This window comes from Microcaecilia unicolor, chromosome 1 (genome assembly GCF_901765095.1).
Source record: "Microcaecilia unicolor chromosome 1, aMicUni1.1, whole genome shotgun sequence".
NCBI classification, from domain to species: domain Eukaryota; kingdom Metazoa; phylum Chordata; class Amphibia; order Gymnophiona; family Siphonopidae; genus Microcaecilia; species Microcaecilia unicolor.
Genome location: NC_044031.1, coordinates 697,637,971 through 697,653,504, shown reverse-complemented (window position 1 = coordinate 697,653,504; position 15,534 = coordinate 697,637,971). Strand labels below are relative to the sequence as shown.

The window sequence follows — 15,534 nt, the reverse complement described above, 5'->3', positions numbered from 1 at the left end:
TAACTAGATTTTCACCACTAATCTACATTCAATCTTTCTTTCCACGGACAGGCAACTAGCTCCCAATTAAAATGCTCTTCCTTCATTGAAAGCCTCGACATACTCAACCACCGTTCCTCACAAACATGTAACTAACATATTTGACCCTCTTCCACTATTAGGAACCCACAGAATCTCTGTTTTATTTGAGTTCAGGTAGAGTTTTTTGATTGTGGCCTATTCCTGAGTTGTTGTTAGACAGGCAGCCAATTTACTCAAAGCTCTGGGTAGATCTGGTTCAATGGGTATGAGTAGCTGCGTATCATCGGCATAGATGTAGAATTTTGTGTCCATCAACCAAAACAGCTCAGCTAGAAACTTGACATAGATATTCAATAAAGTAGGTGACAGTATGGATCTCTGTGGTACCTTACATTTCCGTGACCAAGCTGTTGTTGAACAGAAATGATTGTTGTCTGTCTGACAAATGGGATTTGAATCATGCAAATATTGTGCTACTGATACCTGTTTCCATCAGCTGTGTAAGCATGATATTATGGTCTATAGTGATGAAGGCTGCTGAGAAATCCAGCAGCACTAGAGTCAAGGCAGATCCTTCATCAAGGTTTCTGTAGAGATCATCATCAAGGATATAAAAGTATTTCCATACCATATTCAGGTTGGAAACTAGACTGATATGGATTTAACAAATTTCTTTCATTTAGCCAGTTTAATCGAATGCAGAGCCATGGTAAATGCATCAGGACATAGCATAGATGCCCTTACCATACTGTCTACTAGTGCATTTGTTGTGCAGTGAATGTCTACCTTGTGTGATAACTGAAATCTAAAGAGATCAGGAATACGTGAGAAAGCTTTTGCTAAATGCCGGTGTTACTGTTGTTGGATAATTCTTTTCTGTTTTGCAATTGTAAACTTTCCCAAGTATGCATGATCTCCTTAGATTGTAAACCGCATCAAACTATCTTGAGGTTATTGCAGGTTGGAAATATCATATTGTATTGTACTGTTCCATCTGTGCTGCAGTTACCAACAGTAACGCCAACAGTAACGCCTACATATAGCAAAAACTCATATCACAAACTTACCAAATACGTAGGTCTGTAACATCTTTTTTTTAATAACTATGATTTGATTCAGATCTAATGAATAACAGTAGTAAATTCCACCAATGGCTGGCTTGATAAAAACTAGCTGCAAATGATCTTTATATTTGACCTTCTTGGAATGAGGATAATGTAATATCATATAGGATCTTGCAAAAACCTCAGAGATTCTAATTAGTAGATCAGTAAGTTGAGACATGTAATCTGGTGTTTATCCTAAAACTATTAAAAGAACCAATGAACAGATTTTAAAAGTGATTAGACTGCTAACTGATAACCAATAAAGTTCTAAATACAGTGGTGTTATCCTATCAAATTTAGAAGATCTATAAATCAGACATACTGACTATAATCCCCAACAGTTACCACACAGGTTTTGCAGTTAAAGTGCATTACATTTAGTTACTAATGCACGGTAACTGCAAACCTTTACCACAAAGTACAAAGCAGACCCTTAAGTTTTTTGTCCATTTAGGAGCCCTTTTACTAAACTATGGTAAAATTTGTTCTTACCACAGCTTTATGCAGGAATATACCGCAAAGTAGCTGCAAATTTTACGTGGCAACCAGTAAGGGGTGGAACCAGCTTTTTCTAATGTTGTTCCCACCTTAAAGTGCCAATTAGCACACACTAGTTGGCTAACACATGCACACCCACTTACCAGTCATGCCATGACCCCTGACATAGCAAATTAGAAAAATTAAGTAATGCGGAGTGTACTGCTTGTTAACAGGGAACTTACCGCAAAATCCTTTAATGCCACTGTGTGGTAGCCCGTTTCCATGTGTAACTGCACATTAATCCCCAAATTGTATAAATGGTGCTCAAAATTGTGCACGCAAATTTGGGCATGCAATTTAATTGAGTAATGAGCCAATTAGTGCTAATACTTGGGTGCTAACAGTTATTGGTGTTAATTGGCAACAATTTGGATGTATGTGCCCATTTTTCTAGGCATTATTGTATAAAGATGAGCATGTAAGTTTTTCAGCGTGCAACTGAAAAGGGACGTGGCCATGGCTGGATCAAGGGCGGTCACTAAAGATGCGCACAGTATTATAGAATTTGGGGGATCCATGCTTAAAATGTTACACCAGGTTTCAGTTTATATAAATCCTTGTGCCCAAAAGTCAGGTGCGTGGATCCCAACCTACACGCTAGTATAAATGGTGTCGAATTTGGAGCACCATTTATAGAATAGCACTCAGTGTGCATTTTTTTCAGCACCCACATTTGGGCGCGATTTGCTGAATCTAGTCCTAAGTGCTTAATGAACTTTAGTGAAAGGGCCCTTTAATAATTTCAGAAGTTGAAATCATCGTATAATGCAAAGGAAAACTCTTTTCCCTCCATTTTGTTTTGAATGAGTAATTTGTGTGCTATTTACTTTTCTTCTAGATAACCTTTTTCATGCTGCTCTCTGCAGTGTGTGTGATGCTGAATTTGGCTGGTTCCATTCTCTCTTGTCAAAATGCTCAGTTGGTGAACTCACTTGAAGGCTGTCAGTTGGTAAGTAATGAAATCCACACTTTTCAATAGAGAACAGGAGTTGTGATTGTATTTTTGAGGCCAAGTCATTACAATTGTATTTTATCTTGCAGCATGGCAAATAGAAATTCTTATTTATACCAAACCACAGGACAGGGCAGTGAACTGCGTTAAGTTGGGTTCTGGTGTTTTCTTGAATGCATTGCAACATTTTTCTTCATTTATTCCCACAGGACTTCTCATAACCCAACCTCAGAGAGGCTGTATGAAAGGCACACAGCTATACCTTATACCTAAATTTGCCTAGTTAAGCTATATGGGTGCTGGCATTGAAAATTGCCAGCACCCACATAACTGCCAGCTCCTCTCCAATTCCACCTCCTATTCCGCCCCTGACCTGCCCACTTCACCCATTGCCTTTAAGTGCCACTGAATATCGGTAGTTAGGCAGCTGCAGGCTGGAGGCTCTCCTGCCCGCTTAAATCGCTTTGAATATTGGACAGATAGTATAGTACATGATGTTAGAATTGGAAAAGTTGCAGCGAAGGGGCGACTAAAATGATAGCGGGGATGGGACGACTTCCCTATGAAGAAAGACTAAGGAGGCTAGGGCTTTTCAGCTTGGAGGAGAGACAGCTGAGGGGAGACATGATAGAGGTATATAAAATAACGAGTGGAGTGGAACAGGTGGATGTGAAGCGTCTATTCACGCTTTCCAAAAATACTAGGACTAGGGGGCATGCGATGAAACTACAGTGTAGTAAATTTAAAACAAATCGGAGAAAGTTTTTCTTCACCCAACGTGTAATTAAACTCTGGAATTCGTTGCCGGAGAAAGTGGTGAAGGCGGTTAGCTTAGCAGAGTTTAAAAAGGGGTTGGACGGTTTCCTAAAGGACAAGTCCATAAACCGCTACTAAATGGACTTGGGAAAAATCCACAATTCCAGGAATAACATGTATAGAATGTTTGTACGTTTGGGAGGCTCGACAGGTGCCCTTGGCCTGGATTGGCCGCTGTCGTGGACAGGATGCTGGGCTCGATGGACCCTTGGTCTTTTCCCAGTGTGGCATTACTTATGTACTTATGAGACCTTACTATAAACCATAAAAGGATTTGAAACCACATCCAGCTCAGTATCGTGGGCCGGATCCTTGCTACAGTGATCAGTCCTCCCATAACTACTAGACAAGCAAATACATGAAAACATATTATTGCATTTTTGTTAGCTAACTGAATGTAATAATTGTTTTCCGAACAGATGTTCTTCATCTCACTATGCATTCTAAAGGTATTACATATAGCAATACTAAGACAATGGCATGTTTATCCTTTCCAATAGTAACATAATAGATGATGGCAAATAAAGGCCAGCGTGACCCATCAAGTCTGCCTAGTAAGGTTGTGGGGTTGTACCTGCCATGCAGACAGGGCACTTGATGCAGAAGCCAAAAGATTACCTCAGCTTGTAATGAGATGCCAAGAATGACTTGAGATCTGTAAGCTTTTATGCAGCACTCTACTCCAGAATCCTAGGCAGTTTAATTCAGAACGCTAAAGGGCCCTTTTACTAAAATGCAGTAGATTTTTGCACTTAACACATCTTAATTACAAAGCTTAAGGTGCAGTAAGTGCAAAGTCTGTGTGGTGAATGCAGGGGCCATGCCCAGCATCTACCTGCATTTAGCACACAAGGCAAACACCTAACGCAGTGTGTTTTTTTAGCGAAAAAGGTACCGGTACTCAAATGCCAGGCCACCCTTGAGGGTTGGGGTGATCACTGAAGAACCCACCCCACAATAGCCAGGCCTCCTGCAACCAGTCAGAATTTGTATGTAGAACCTGAGCTCTTTCATTAAAACTTGGGGACCATGGGTCAGTTTTAGCAGACAATGGAAAAGATGCTGGTACTCAATACCCCCAAGTACCCTCTCAAAACAGATTTTAAAAGTGATTATGAGCCATATTACATGCCCTGGCAGATAAAGCAGGACACCCATGCTACCTGCCACTGCATATAATATGGGCCCTAGTGCTGTCCTGGTATCAAAAAATAGATCAAGGCACAGCATTGGATCAGCCCACTTATCTGAGCCCCCCTCTTCCGGGGCATATCTTCCCCTGCTCCCTCTGGACAGTTCCCCCCAATATCCTTCCAACATCAGACTTCCTCTCCCCAAGCTGAACCCACACTTCCCCTTTAAACCTCTAGCATTAAAACTAGGCAAATCTAAGAAAACACGCATCTTAAAATTCCCATTCTCTAAAAGCAACAAAAATAATCCAGCAACTTAACTAGCAATATTTAAAATAATCACTTAGGGACCCTTTTGCTAAATTGTATTAAGCATTAATGTGCGTTTAACGTAGGAAAAATAGCCTAATCAAGACACAGTAAAGCATTTTGCATTAGCTTTGACATTTGCGCGTGCTAACCACATGAGATATGTTTAAAATGTTTTTGAGAGGGGGCATTTCAGGGGTGGAGAATAGGAGTGAAAGCGCTATTCAGCTAGCGTATTGACATTAGCATGTGTTAACGGAATAATGCTAACTCAGGCTCCGATGAACAAAACTCCAGTGCTGCATGGAACAGCACTGGAGTTTTACCGCCACAGCAGCGCCGTGACCTAAATCCCTCATGATGGAAACTAATAGTATGCAAATGATATGCGCTATTAGCTTCAATCATGAGAGAGCAAAGCGGGCAGATGGCGCCTGGTGCATACGTTCAAAAGTTGTGACTTGATCCCACTGAAAAGCTTTTCCTGGTGGGCTAGTGGTGGTGGAAGGATCTTTCTGACCTAACTTGATCCTCCACCACCGAAGAGCTTTCCCTGGTGGGCTAGTGGTAAAGGGATTCCCCCAACCCAACCCCCTCCCCAGTACCTTAGAAGATGGAGGAGGAGGAACCATCACTTCCTCCTCCTTGGTGGGTGCCACCTCAAAATGTTGGCTCCTTGCCCTGTGCATCATGGGATGCATAAGGCGGGGTTTCACATCCATATAAGGGAATTTCTCCGTTATGATGAAGTTAAACCCCGCCCCATGCATCCCATGATGCACTGGGCAGGGTGCCGCCATTTTTAGGTGGCAGCCGCCAAGAAGGAGAGAGTGCTAGTCGCTCCTCCTCTTCCTCCTCCAACTTCTAAGGTAATGGGGAGGGGGGTTGGGTTGGGGGAATCCCTCTACCACTAACCCACCAGGGAAAGCTCTTCGGTGGTGGCGGATCAAGTTGGGCCTCCTGTTGCAGGTCATTCTGGACCTGCTGTGGTGGCCAGGGTGGGAGTGAGGTCAGAGTCCCACTGGAACACCAGGATGGATTTTATCTGCGTGTGAGGTCTGGGGATCCACTGGACCACCGGAGTTGACACTCATAGCCCTGGCTGCCTTATCAGAGCAGGGGGAAGCCTTTCCCCTTAACTCTAACTCCAGCTCTGAACTGGTATGGGGTGCGGGAGGATCAGAGTGTAGTTCTCTGATCACGAGGGGGGGAATATCAGTATTCCCTGGCATGCTCGTTGTTTGCGCGCTAGAGCCCTCTGATTACTCTGCGCAGGTAAATATGGGCGCTAGTGGCCTCTAGTGCCTGCATTTACCTTTGATCATCTCCCTATCAATGTAGGAGATCTTACTTCCTCCTAAGCCCTTTGTGTCTCCTAAATAGGAGGCAATGAGGGCTCCCATGCAGTAATGCTAACAGTAGCACTGGGCCAGAAAATGAAGTAATTTTAAAAGGCTGAATTTACAGCTGCACTAGAAATGGGGTCAGTGCATAGGAAAGTCCTGTGGTAGGATGCACTAAAACCATTTACGAGCACAACTTAGTAGAAAGGCACCTCAAAAAAATATCAGGCAGAACACTTGATGTAAACACCAAAAAATCTTTTGGCATATGCTGAGCTCCTCCAAGAATATCTGTCATTTAACTACCTGGCTGACTTTGGAATTATTTTTGATGTGATTCTCTGTGATGAGAAACCAAACTAAATTCAGTCGTATTTAGATGTAGGAGGATATTAAATGGTTTCTCTGTTATAGCTGAATTCAAACTACTAAATTTAGGAGCATCAAAATTAATCAGGGTTATTTTTAAAAGGAAGGAAATAATGATTAATGCACCAGTACTTACTTTGAACTAATGAATGTTGATTTGGTCTTTGAATCCTATTCATGAAATATTTATCAATCTGTGCCCTCGTGAGAGAAACGTCTTTTACTTAAAATAAACTTGCCCTTGTAAATCATATTTACTGGACTCCAAAAGAAATAAGCAGGACTCACTTGTGCTGACATAGACATGTAACTCCCTCATTTGTTTAAAGTTAGGCAACAATTTGTGTAAGTTTTAGGATACTAGAATTTATGCACATGACTTTTACAGTTAGTCTAGAACTCTAGCACACAATTTGCTTTCTTGAGCTCGACAGAAATCAGTATCTGCGACTGAAATTGGCTGCTCAGTTTCAGTACATTATTAAACTGCCACCTGGACTCAGACCCAGTGGCAGCTTCCCCCTCCTGAGCACCACCCCTGACAGCACCTTCCCTCTCCTTCCCACCGGCTGCAGCTTTCCTCTCCCGAGCACCCCCCTGGCGGCTACTCCCCCCTTCTGAGCCCCCCCAGCAGTAGCTCCCCCCACCCAAGCTTCCTCCTGAGCCTGCCTCTCTACCAGCAGCCCCCTCCTGGGCCTACCTTTTCATTGGTGGGTAGTTGGCACACGCCCAGCTCAGAAAATGGCTTTTGGGAGGTCCCGGCAGCCATCCTGAGATTGGAATCAGCACGGACAAGAGTGAGTCAGGATCGTTCTTGCCTGTGCTAGTTCTGTTCTCAAGATGGCTGCCGGGACCTCCCATGGCAGTCTTGTGAGACTCACACTAGAAGTCCCAAAAGCTATTTTCAGAGTTGGGCGTGTGCCAACTACGCACCAATGAAAAGGTAGGCCCAGGAGGGGGCTGCTGGTAGAGAGGCAGGCTCAGGAGGAAGCTTGGGTGGGGGGAGCTGCTGCTGAGGGGGCTCAGAAGGGGGGAGTAGCCGCCAGGGGGGTACTCGGGAGAGGAAAGCTGCAGCCAGTGGGCCTGTCTTCTGCTGGGGAGGGGAGGTTTAAGAAAGATCATGAGGGTGGAGGGAGAAAGTTTCTGTTTCAGCCAAAAATGCACTAGCATTTTCGGCTGAAATCCAAACCCAAATTTTGGACCAGTTTCAGTGCCAAATCAGAAACTGAAACTGAAATTCGATCAGCCTCTATCACATACCTGTGGATTCTATATTTGTCGCCCAAGGATCTCAGATTCACATGCAAACTAATTAGTTAATGAGCCATTCACTGTCATGCTAGTAAGGTTAGCAGGTAGTGAGTTCCATAACAAGTTCCCCTGTAGCCAGTGGCGTTCCTGGACTTGATGGCACCCGGGGCAGAGCGTTGATGCGCCCCCCCCCCCGGGTGCACGCTGCTGGGGGGGGGTGCTGTGGCGCGTGCCTGCTCCTCCGAGTTCGCTAAACTTTGTTTGTTCGCTGCAGCTCCCTCTGCCCTGGAACAGGAAGTAACCCCCAGCGGCGTGCACCCGGGGCGGACCCCCCCTTGGTACACCACTGCCTGTAGCTGGAAGTGGGGCATGGGCATGTCCAACAATTATATTCATAACTTATAGATTGCTCTGATTTGCACGCTAAAGTACATTTAGGTACATGCATTTATACCTGTAATTGACATGGCAAAAGCAGTAGTGCCTAAATGTTAGCATGCAAATGCCAACTTATGCTAATACCAGTAAAACATGCCCGTTTCTCACACAAATGAAACGGGCGCTAGCAAGGTTATTCTCCGAGTTCCAGCTTGGCCCACTCCCTCCTCCCCTCTCATCTGAGTTCCAGGCCCCCCTCCCTCTCCTCTGAGTTCCAGGCTCCCCTCTCCTCTGAGTTCCAGGCCTCCCTCCCTCCCTCTCTCTCCTCCGAGTTCCAGGCCCCCTCCCTCCCTCCCTCTTCTCCAAGTTCCAGGCCCCAGCCTTCCCTCCCTCCCTCTCCTCCAAGTTCCAGGCCCCCCTTTCCTCCTCCCCCTCCCTCTCCTCCCCCCTCTCCTCTGAGTTCCAGGCCCCCTCCCTCCCCCTCCCTCCTATTTCCTGGCCCCCCTCTTCTCCCTCTCATCCGAGTTCCAGGCCCCCTCCCTCTCATCCAAGTTCCAGGCCCCCCTCTCCTCCGAGTTCCATACCCCCACCCTCCCTCCCTCCCTCTCCTCCGAGTTCCATACCCACCTCCCTCCCTCCCTCCCTCCCTCTCCTCCCCTCCGAGTTCCAGGCCTCCCTCCCTCCCTCCCTCCCTCTCCTCCTCTCCCCGGTAGTATTTTAGGGTGTGGTCTGATATGTATTCAGAAATGTCTCTTCCAGTTCAGCTATAAAGAGGTTAGCATATTGAGGTGCTGCCCTGGTGCCCATCGCAGTACCCATGATTTATAGGTAGCTATCGTTGTTAAAGTGGAAATAGTTGTAAGTTAGAATAAATTTGATTAATTTTGTAATAGTTTCTGGTGAGTATTGATGGTCCAGTGTGGATGTTTTTAAGAGATTCTCACATGCCACTATGCCATCCGCATGGGGAATGTTGCTGTATAGTGATTCTGCATCCATCGTGACCAGAAGGGTACCCAGTGGTAATTGCTTGATATTTTTCAATTTATTCAGAAAGTCTGTGGTGTCTTGAATGAAGCTGTTTGTCTTTTGCACAAAAGGTTTCAGAATTCCCTCTATAAGTCCAGATATTTACTCCATGAGTGTGCCAATACCCGATATGTTTGGTCTGCCAGGGTTTCCAGGTTTGTGGATTTTGGGTAGCATGTAGAATGTCCCCACAGCAGGGGCGTAGCCAGACAACAGATTTTGGGTGGGCCTAGGGAAGAAGTGGGTGAGCACCAATTGTTCTCCCCCCCCCCCCCAACCACCACCCCAAAAATATCTCAGCTGGTAGGAAAACGCTTCTTTCCACCTTGGCAGTCTGCAGCAGGCATGCACTGAAAACTGAACGTACGCAGGTGCCGGTATCATGGAGAGTAGCATATTCGTTACTATCTGGAGGAAGTCTTCAGCTGGCCAAGCTTGGGATCCCACAACTACCACTAAATGTGTGCTACTGTTGGGTGGGCCTGAGCCCTAAGTGGGTGGGCCCCGGCCCACCCAGGCCCACCTGTGGCTACGCCACTGCCCCACAGAGGGCTGGTTTGGTATGAGTTTCTTCAGATATGGCTGTACTTGTTTAGGAAATGTTCTGATAAGGTCTTTCAGTTGTTGTTTTGTAGGTTGCTTACGGCTGCTCTTTCTGGTGGAGTAAGGTTGTAAAGGACTTTCTTTTGTTTGCTGGAAAGTTGTGATTTTACCCTGTATCTAAAACTTTTGTCAGTTTATTGTTTTGTCCACATTGTGGGGTGGGGTGAAATATGTGTTCTTTCATTTAAAATTGTGTTCCAGTCTGTTTGGTGTTACTTTATTCTGAAAATGTACCTTTAGGCGAAGTTTTCTAAAGAATTCTTCCAGATCTGAGTATAATTGAATTTCATCAAGCTTGCTGGATGGGCAAAATGAGAGTCCTTTGGAAAGTACAGAGACTTCATGCAATCATAATTGATAGTTTGAGAGGTTTACTATCCTCAATTGATTTACATTCCCGATAGGGAGATTAGAGGTGGTGACTTTTTCTGGGGAGTAGTCAATTTTGAATCATAACAATGTCATCAATATACCGGTAGTATATTAGGGGTGTGGTCTGATATGTATTCAGAAATGTCTCTTCCAGTTCATCCATAAAGAGGTTAGCATATTGGGGTGCTGCCAAAACATTTCACAACGGAAAAATATTCAACATAAAGGAATACTTCACATGCTCATCTTCCTATGTAGTATATGTCATCCAGTGTAAAAAATATGACGAAGGGTGTTATACTGGAGAAACAAGCCAGATGCTGAAGAAGAGATTTAATTTACATAGACATCATATGAAAAATGCCAGTGGCAATCAAGATGTTACCTCTGTGGGACAGCCCTTTACAAAACCAGAACACTGTACTAATGATTTTATGGTGAGAATACTTAAAGGAAACTTTAAAACAATACAGTAATGCAAGACCTTTGAAGTCAAAATGATTAAATATTTTGACACACACCAGACAGGACTTACGTGGAAGGGCATAATTGAATGGCGCCGTAAAGTGGCGGCCCAACCGTATTGTCGAAATAAGATAGCCGGCTATTTTTCGTTTCAATAATACGGTTGGAGTGGCCAAATCTCAGCATTTGGGCCGGCTTTAGAGATGGCCGGCATTGGTTTCTGGCGATAATGGAAACTAATGCTGGTGATCTCAAACCCAGCCAAATCCAAGGCATTTGGTCATGGTAGGAGCCAATATTTGTAGTGCCCTGGTCCCCCTGACATGCCAGGATCCCCGATTTCCTCCGGTGGTCAATTGGGGCACTTTTTTGAGGCTTGGTCCTAAAAATAAATGGACCAAGTGAAGCCGGCCAAGTGCTCGTCAGAGCCGGCCTTCTTTTTTCCATTATCGGCCGAAGCCGGCCATCTCATAAACACGCCCCCGTCCCGCCTTCCATACCCTGTGGAAATGCCCCCTTTAACTTTGGCCGGCTCTGCGATGGAAAGCAGTTGGAGCCGCCCAAAATCAGCTTTCGATTATACCGATTTGACCGGGTTCAGGAGATGGCCAGCCAGCTCCCGATTTGTGTTGGAAGATGGCCGGCGATCTCCTTCGAAAATAAGCAGGATAGTAACATAGTAGCTGATGGCAGAGAAAAACCTGCACGGTCCATCCAAGCTGCCCAACAAGATAAACTCATATATGCTACTTTATGTGTATACCTGACCTTGATTTGTAACTGCCATTTCAGGGCACAGGCCGTAGAAGTCTGCCCAGCACTAGCCCCGCCTTCCAAACACTAGCCCCGCCTCCCACCACTGGCTCTGCCACCCAATCTCGGCTAAGCTTCTAAGGATCCATTCCTTCTGAACAGGATTCCTTTATGTTTATCCCACGCATTTTTGAATTCCGTTACCGTTTTCATCTCCACCACCTCCCGCGGGAGGGCATTCCAAGTATCCACCACTCTCTCCGTGAAAAAATACTTCCTGACATTTTTTGAATCTGCCCCCCCTTCAATCTCATTTCATATCCTCTAGTTCTACCACCTTCCCATCTTCGGAAAAGGTTTGTTTGCGGATTAATAACTTTCAAATATTTGAACGTCTGTATCATATCACCCCTGTTTCTCCTTTCCTCCAGGGTATACATGTTCAGGTCAGCAAGTCTCTCCTCATACGTCTTGTAACGCAAATCCCATACCATTCGTGTAGCTTTTCTTTGCACCGCTTCAATTCTTTTTATATCCTTAGCAAGATACGGCCTCCAAAATAGAACACAATACTCCAGTTGGGGCCTCACCAACGACTTATATAGGAGCACTAAAACCTCTTTTATCTGCTGGTCACACCTCTCTCTATACTGCCTAGCAACCTTCTAGCTACGGCCACCGCCTTGTCACACTGTTTTGTCGCCTTCTTAACAAAGATCTGGGTTTTCTAGCCCATTATAAACCATGAAATTTCACTGCTTTGTCACCCTCTGATCACCATGCATATCTCCCTGTCCCCCATCCTCTCAGCCCTCTCTGTTTCTCACCTAGTCCACCCCTCCCTCATCCTTTCAGACCGTCAATGAAATACTTTGATGTTTCACTTATATATGCTGTTACTTATCAAAATTTGCTTATTTCTGATCTGACGAAGAAGGGCTACCTTCGAAAGCTAATCAAAAAATGTTTTAAGTTAGTCCAATAAAAAAAGGTATCATCTTATTTTCTTTTCTATGCTTTATTTTATTCTATTTCTATTAACTGGCTTTAGAAGTGGTCTAACACGGCTACCACATCTCTCTATCCAATATATGTGAAATAATCGAGACTGTACTGTATAATCGAGACTGTACAGTATTTGATGAGGAAAGCGACCAGTAATCTGTAGCTGATTACTTCATACAACTCGTATTAATAACCTTCTTAGTAATGCTGAGTGAAATGTATTGGTACAACGCTGTTCTGTAGCAGGACTGATTTTGTATAATGAGTTTTCAAAATGACCAGAAGTCATTTGCTATATGACAATAATCCCTTTAAATCAATTTAATGTGAATGTCACAGAATACTGTGTGCCGGAAGACAATAAATTGATATCTGGCTTGCTACTGCACATATTTTTCAGCAAAAATAATTAAATTCTAGTTTTAGTATGAATCTTATGGATCCCCAGATATCAAAGAAGACTTATTCTCTGCTTTCTCCTGTTCTACAATTTACCCTTCAACTGCTTCACAGAAATACATAAAAGCTGATTCATGTTACTTGTGCATCACTTACCTGGTAACAGGTCAGGACAGTATTCACCGGAAAAGGCTGCATTAGCTAATATGAGTAGCCGTTGCCTATAAATATAGTCAAAGGCCTCACTTATCAGATTTGGAGATGACTGAAAACCAATGTATAGGAGTAAATATCCAAGGTATACTTATAGCATAGAGTTTTTACTGCACCAGGTGGTTTTACCCACATTAACTTCTAAGGCAGGGAAAACCCGATGTTACCTGCTTAGCGCAGCTTAGTAAAGGAGCCCCTAAATCTTCCTGAAACTTCATTGCCTGCTCGGCACAGAGTGAAGAATGTGGTAAATAATTGTGTCTTATAGAGAGGATGACATTCAAAATATTTTTGTTTGGGTGACTATCAGGCTTATTTTCGAAAGAGAAGGGCGCCCATCTTTCAACACAAATCGGGAGATAGGCGTCCTACTACTACTACTACTTAACATTTCTAGAGCGCTACTAGGGTTACGCTCCCAGGGTCGCCCAAATCGTCATAATCGAAAGCCAATTTTGGGCATCCTCAACTGCTTTCCGTCGCAGGGACGACCAAAGTTCATGGGGGCGTGTCGGAAGCATAACGAAGGCGGGACTGGGGCATGCTTAACACATGGGCGTCCTTGGCCGACAATGGAAAAAAGAAGGGTGTCCCTGACGAACACTTGGACGACATTACTTGGTACTTTTTTTTTACAACCAAGCCACAAAAATGTGCCCTAAATGACCAGATGACTACCAGAGGGAATTGGGGATGACCTCCCCTTACTCCCCCAGTGGTCGCTAACCACCTCCCACCCTAAAAACATTTTTTAAAATATTTTTTCCAGCCTCTATGCCAGCCTCAAATATCATACCCAGCTCCATGACAGCACTATGCAGGTCCCTGGAGCAGTTTTAGTGGGTTCTGCAGTGCACTTCAGGCATGCAGATCCAGGCCCATCCCCCAATACCTTTTACACTTGTGGTGGTAAATGGGAGCCCTCCAAAACCCACCACAAACCCACTGTACCCACATGTAGGTGCCCCCCTTCATCCCTAAGGGCTATGATAGTGGTGTACAGTTGTGGGGAGTGGGTTTTGGGGGGGTTGGGGGCTCAGCACACAAGGTAAGGGAGCTATGCACCTGGGACCTTTTTCTGAAGTCCACTGCAGTGCCCCCTAGGGTGCCCGGTTGGTGTCATGGCATTTCAGGGGGACCAGTGCACTACAAATGCTGGCTCCTCCCATGACCAAATGGCTTGGATTTGGTCGTTTCTGAGATGGGCGTCCTTGGTTTCCATTATCACCGAAAATCGGGGACGACCATCTCTAAGGACAACCATCTCTAAGGTCGACCTAAATGTTGAGATTTGAGCGTCCCCGACCGTATTATCGAAATGAAAGATGGACGCCCATCTTCTTTTGCTAATACGGGTTTCCCTGCCTCTTCGCCGGGACGTCCTGCGAGGACGTCCTGAGGAAAACTTGAGCACCCCGTTCAATTATGCCCCTCTATGTCCACACAAAATTATGTAGCAGAGGCCTCACAAATGTGCCTTTTGTGTCATACTCCTCCTTCTTTTCACCCTCCACATACCTCAAATTTGGCCTCTCCTCCCCCTCCCCCCCCCCTCCCACACACACAAGGCACATATCTAGGGTTACCATATGTCCGTATTTACCCGGACATGTCCTCTTTTTGAGAACATGTCCAGGCAACCGGGCGGGTTTTGCCAATCTGCCCGTTTGTCCAGATTTCTGGACAAACGGACAGGCTGGTTGTTTGTCCGGATTTTGGGACAAACGGGCAGGCTGGTGGGCAGGCCATCCTATAGGACGGCCCGTCCGACAGCTTGCCCGTTTGTCCAGAAATCCGTACAAACGGGCAGATTGCTAGCCTCCCCTCCCCTTACTTACTAGTGCCCTGGTGGTCTAGTGATCTCTTCTGCCTTCGGGGCAGGAAAGAGCCCCATCTTTCCTGCTCGGAGCACTGCCCTGCATGCATGCATGCTTCCTGTTGCAGATCTCGGAACCGATTCAAAATGGCCACTGAAAGTTGAAGTGACCTTGCGGCCATTTTGAATCGGCTCCGAGATCAGCAACAGGAAGGATGCATGCAGGACAGCGCTCTGGGCAAGAAAGAGGGGGATCAGTTTTGATATCAACCTTGAAGTAACTATAAATAGGAAGTCAAATACGTTAGCTTTTAACTTTAAAAAAGGAGACTATGATAAAATTAGAAGAACGGTTTAAAAAAAATCTTAGGGGGGCAACTGAGAGGGTAAAAACTGTACAACAGGCATGGACGCTGTTCAAAAATACCATCCTGGAGGCCCAGGCCAAACATATTCCGTGAATTAGAAAAGAAAGACAGAAGTCCAAAAGACAGCCGGCGTGGTTGAAAAGTGAGGTGAAGGAAGCTATTAGGGCTAAAAGAAACGCCTTCAGAAAATGGAAGAAGGAACCGTCTAAAAATAACAAGAAGCAGCATAAGGAGTGTCAAAGCAAATGCAAGGCGCTGATAAAGAAGGCCAAGAGGGAGTACGAAAAAAAAGA

General features: G+C 45.0%; 1 protein-coding gene across 1 annotated transcript in view; it reads left to right on the top strand.

The window, feature by feature from the left end:
- FAM189A1 (family with sequence similarity 189 member A1) overlaps positions 1 to 15,534 on the top strand; it is an 842,971-nt gene that overhangs the window by 631,666 nt on the left and 195,771 nt on the right. Inside the window, exon 3 of the mRNA XM_030188559.1 lies at positions 2,506 to 2,616. Coding sequence (XP_030044419.1) covers positions 2,506 to 2,616 — 111 coding nt within the window. The remainder of the gene's footprint in view (positions 1 to 2,505; positions 2,617 to 15,534) is intronic.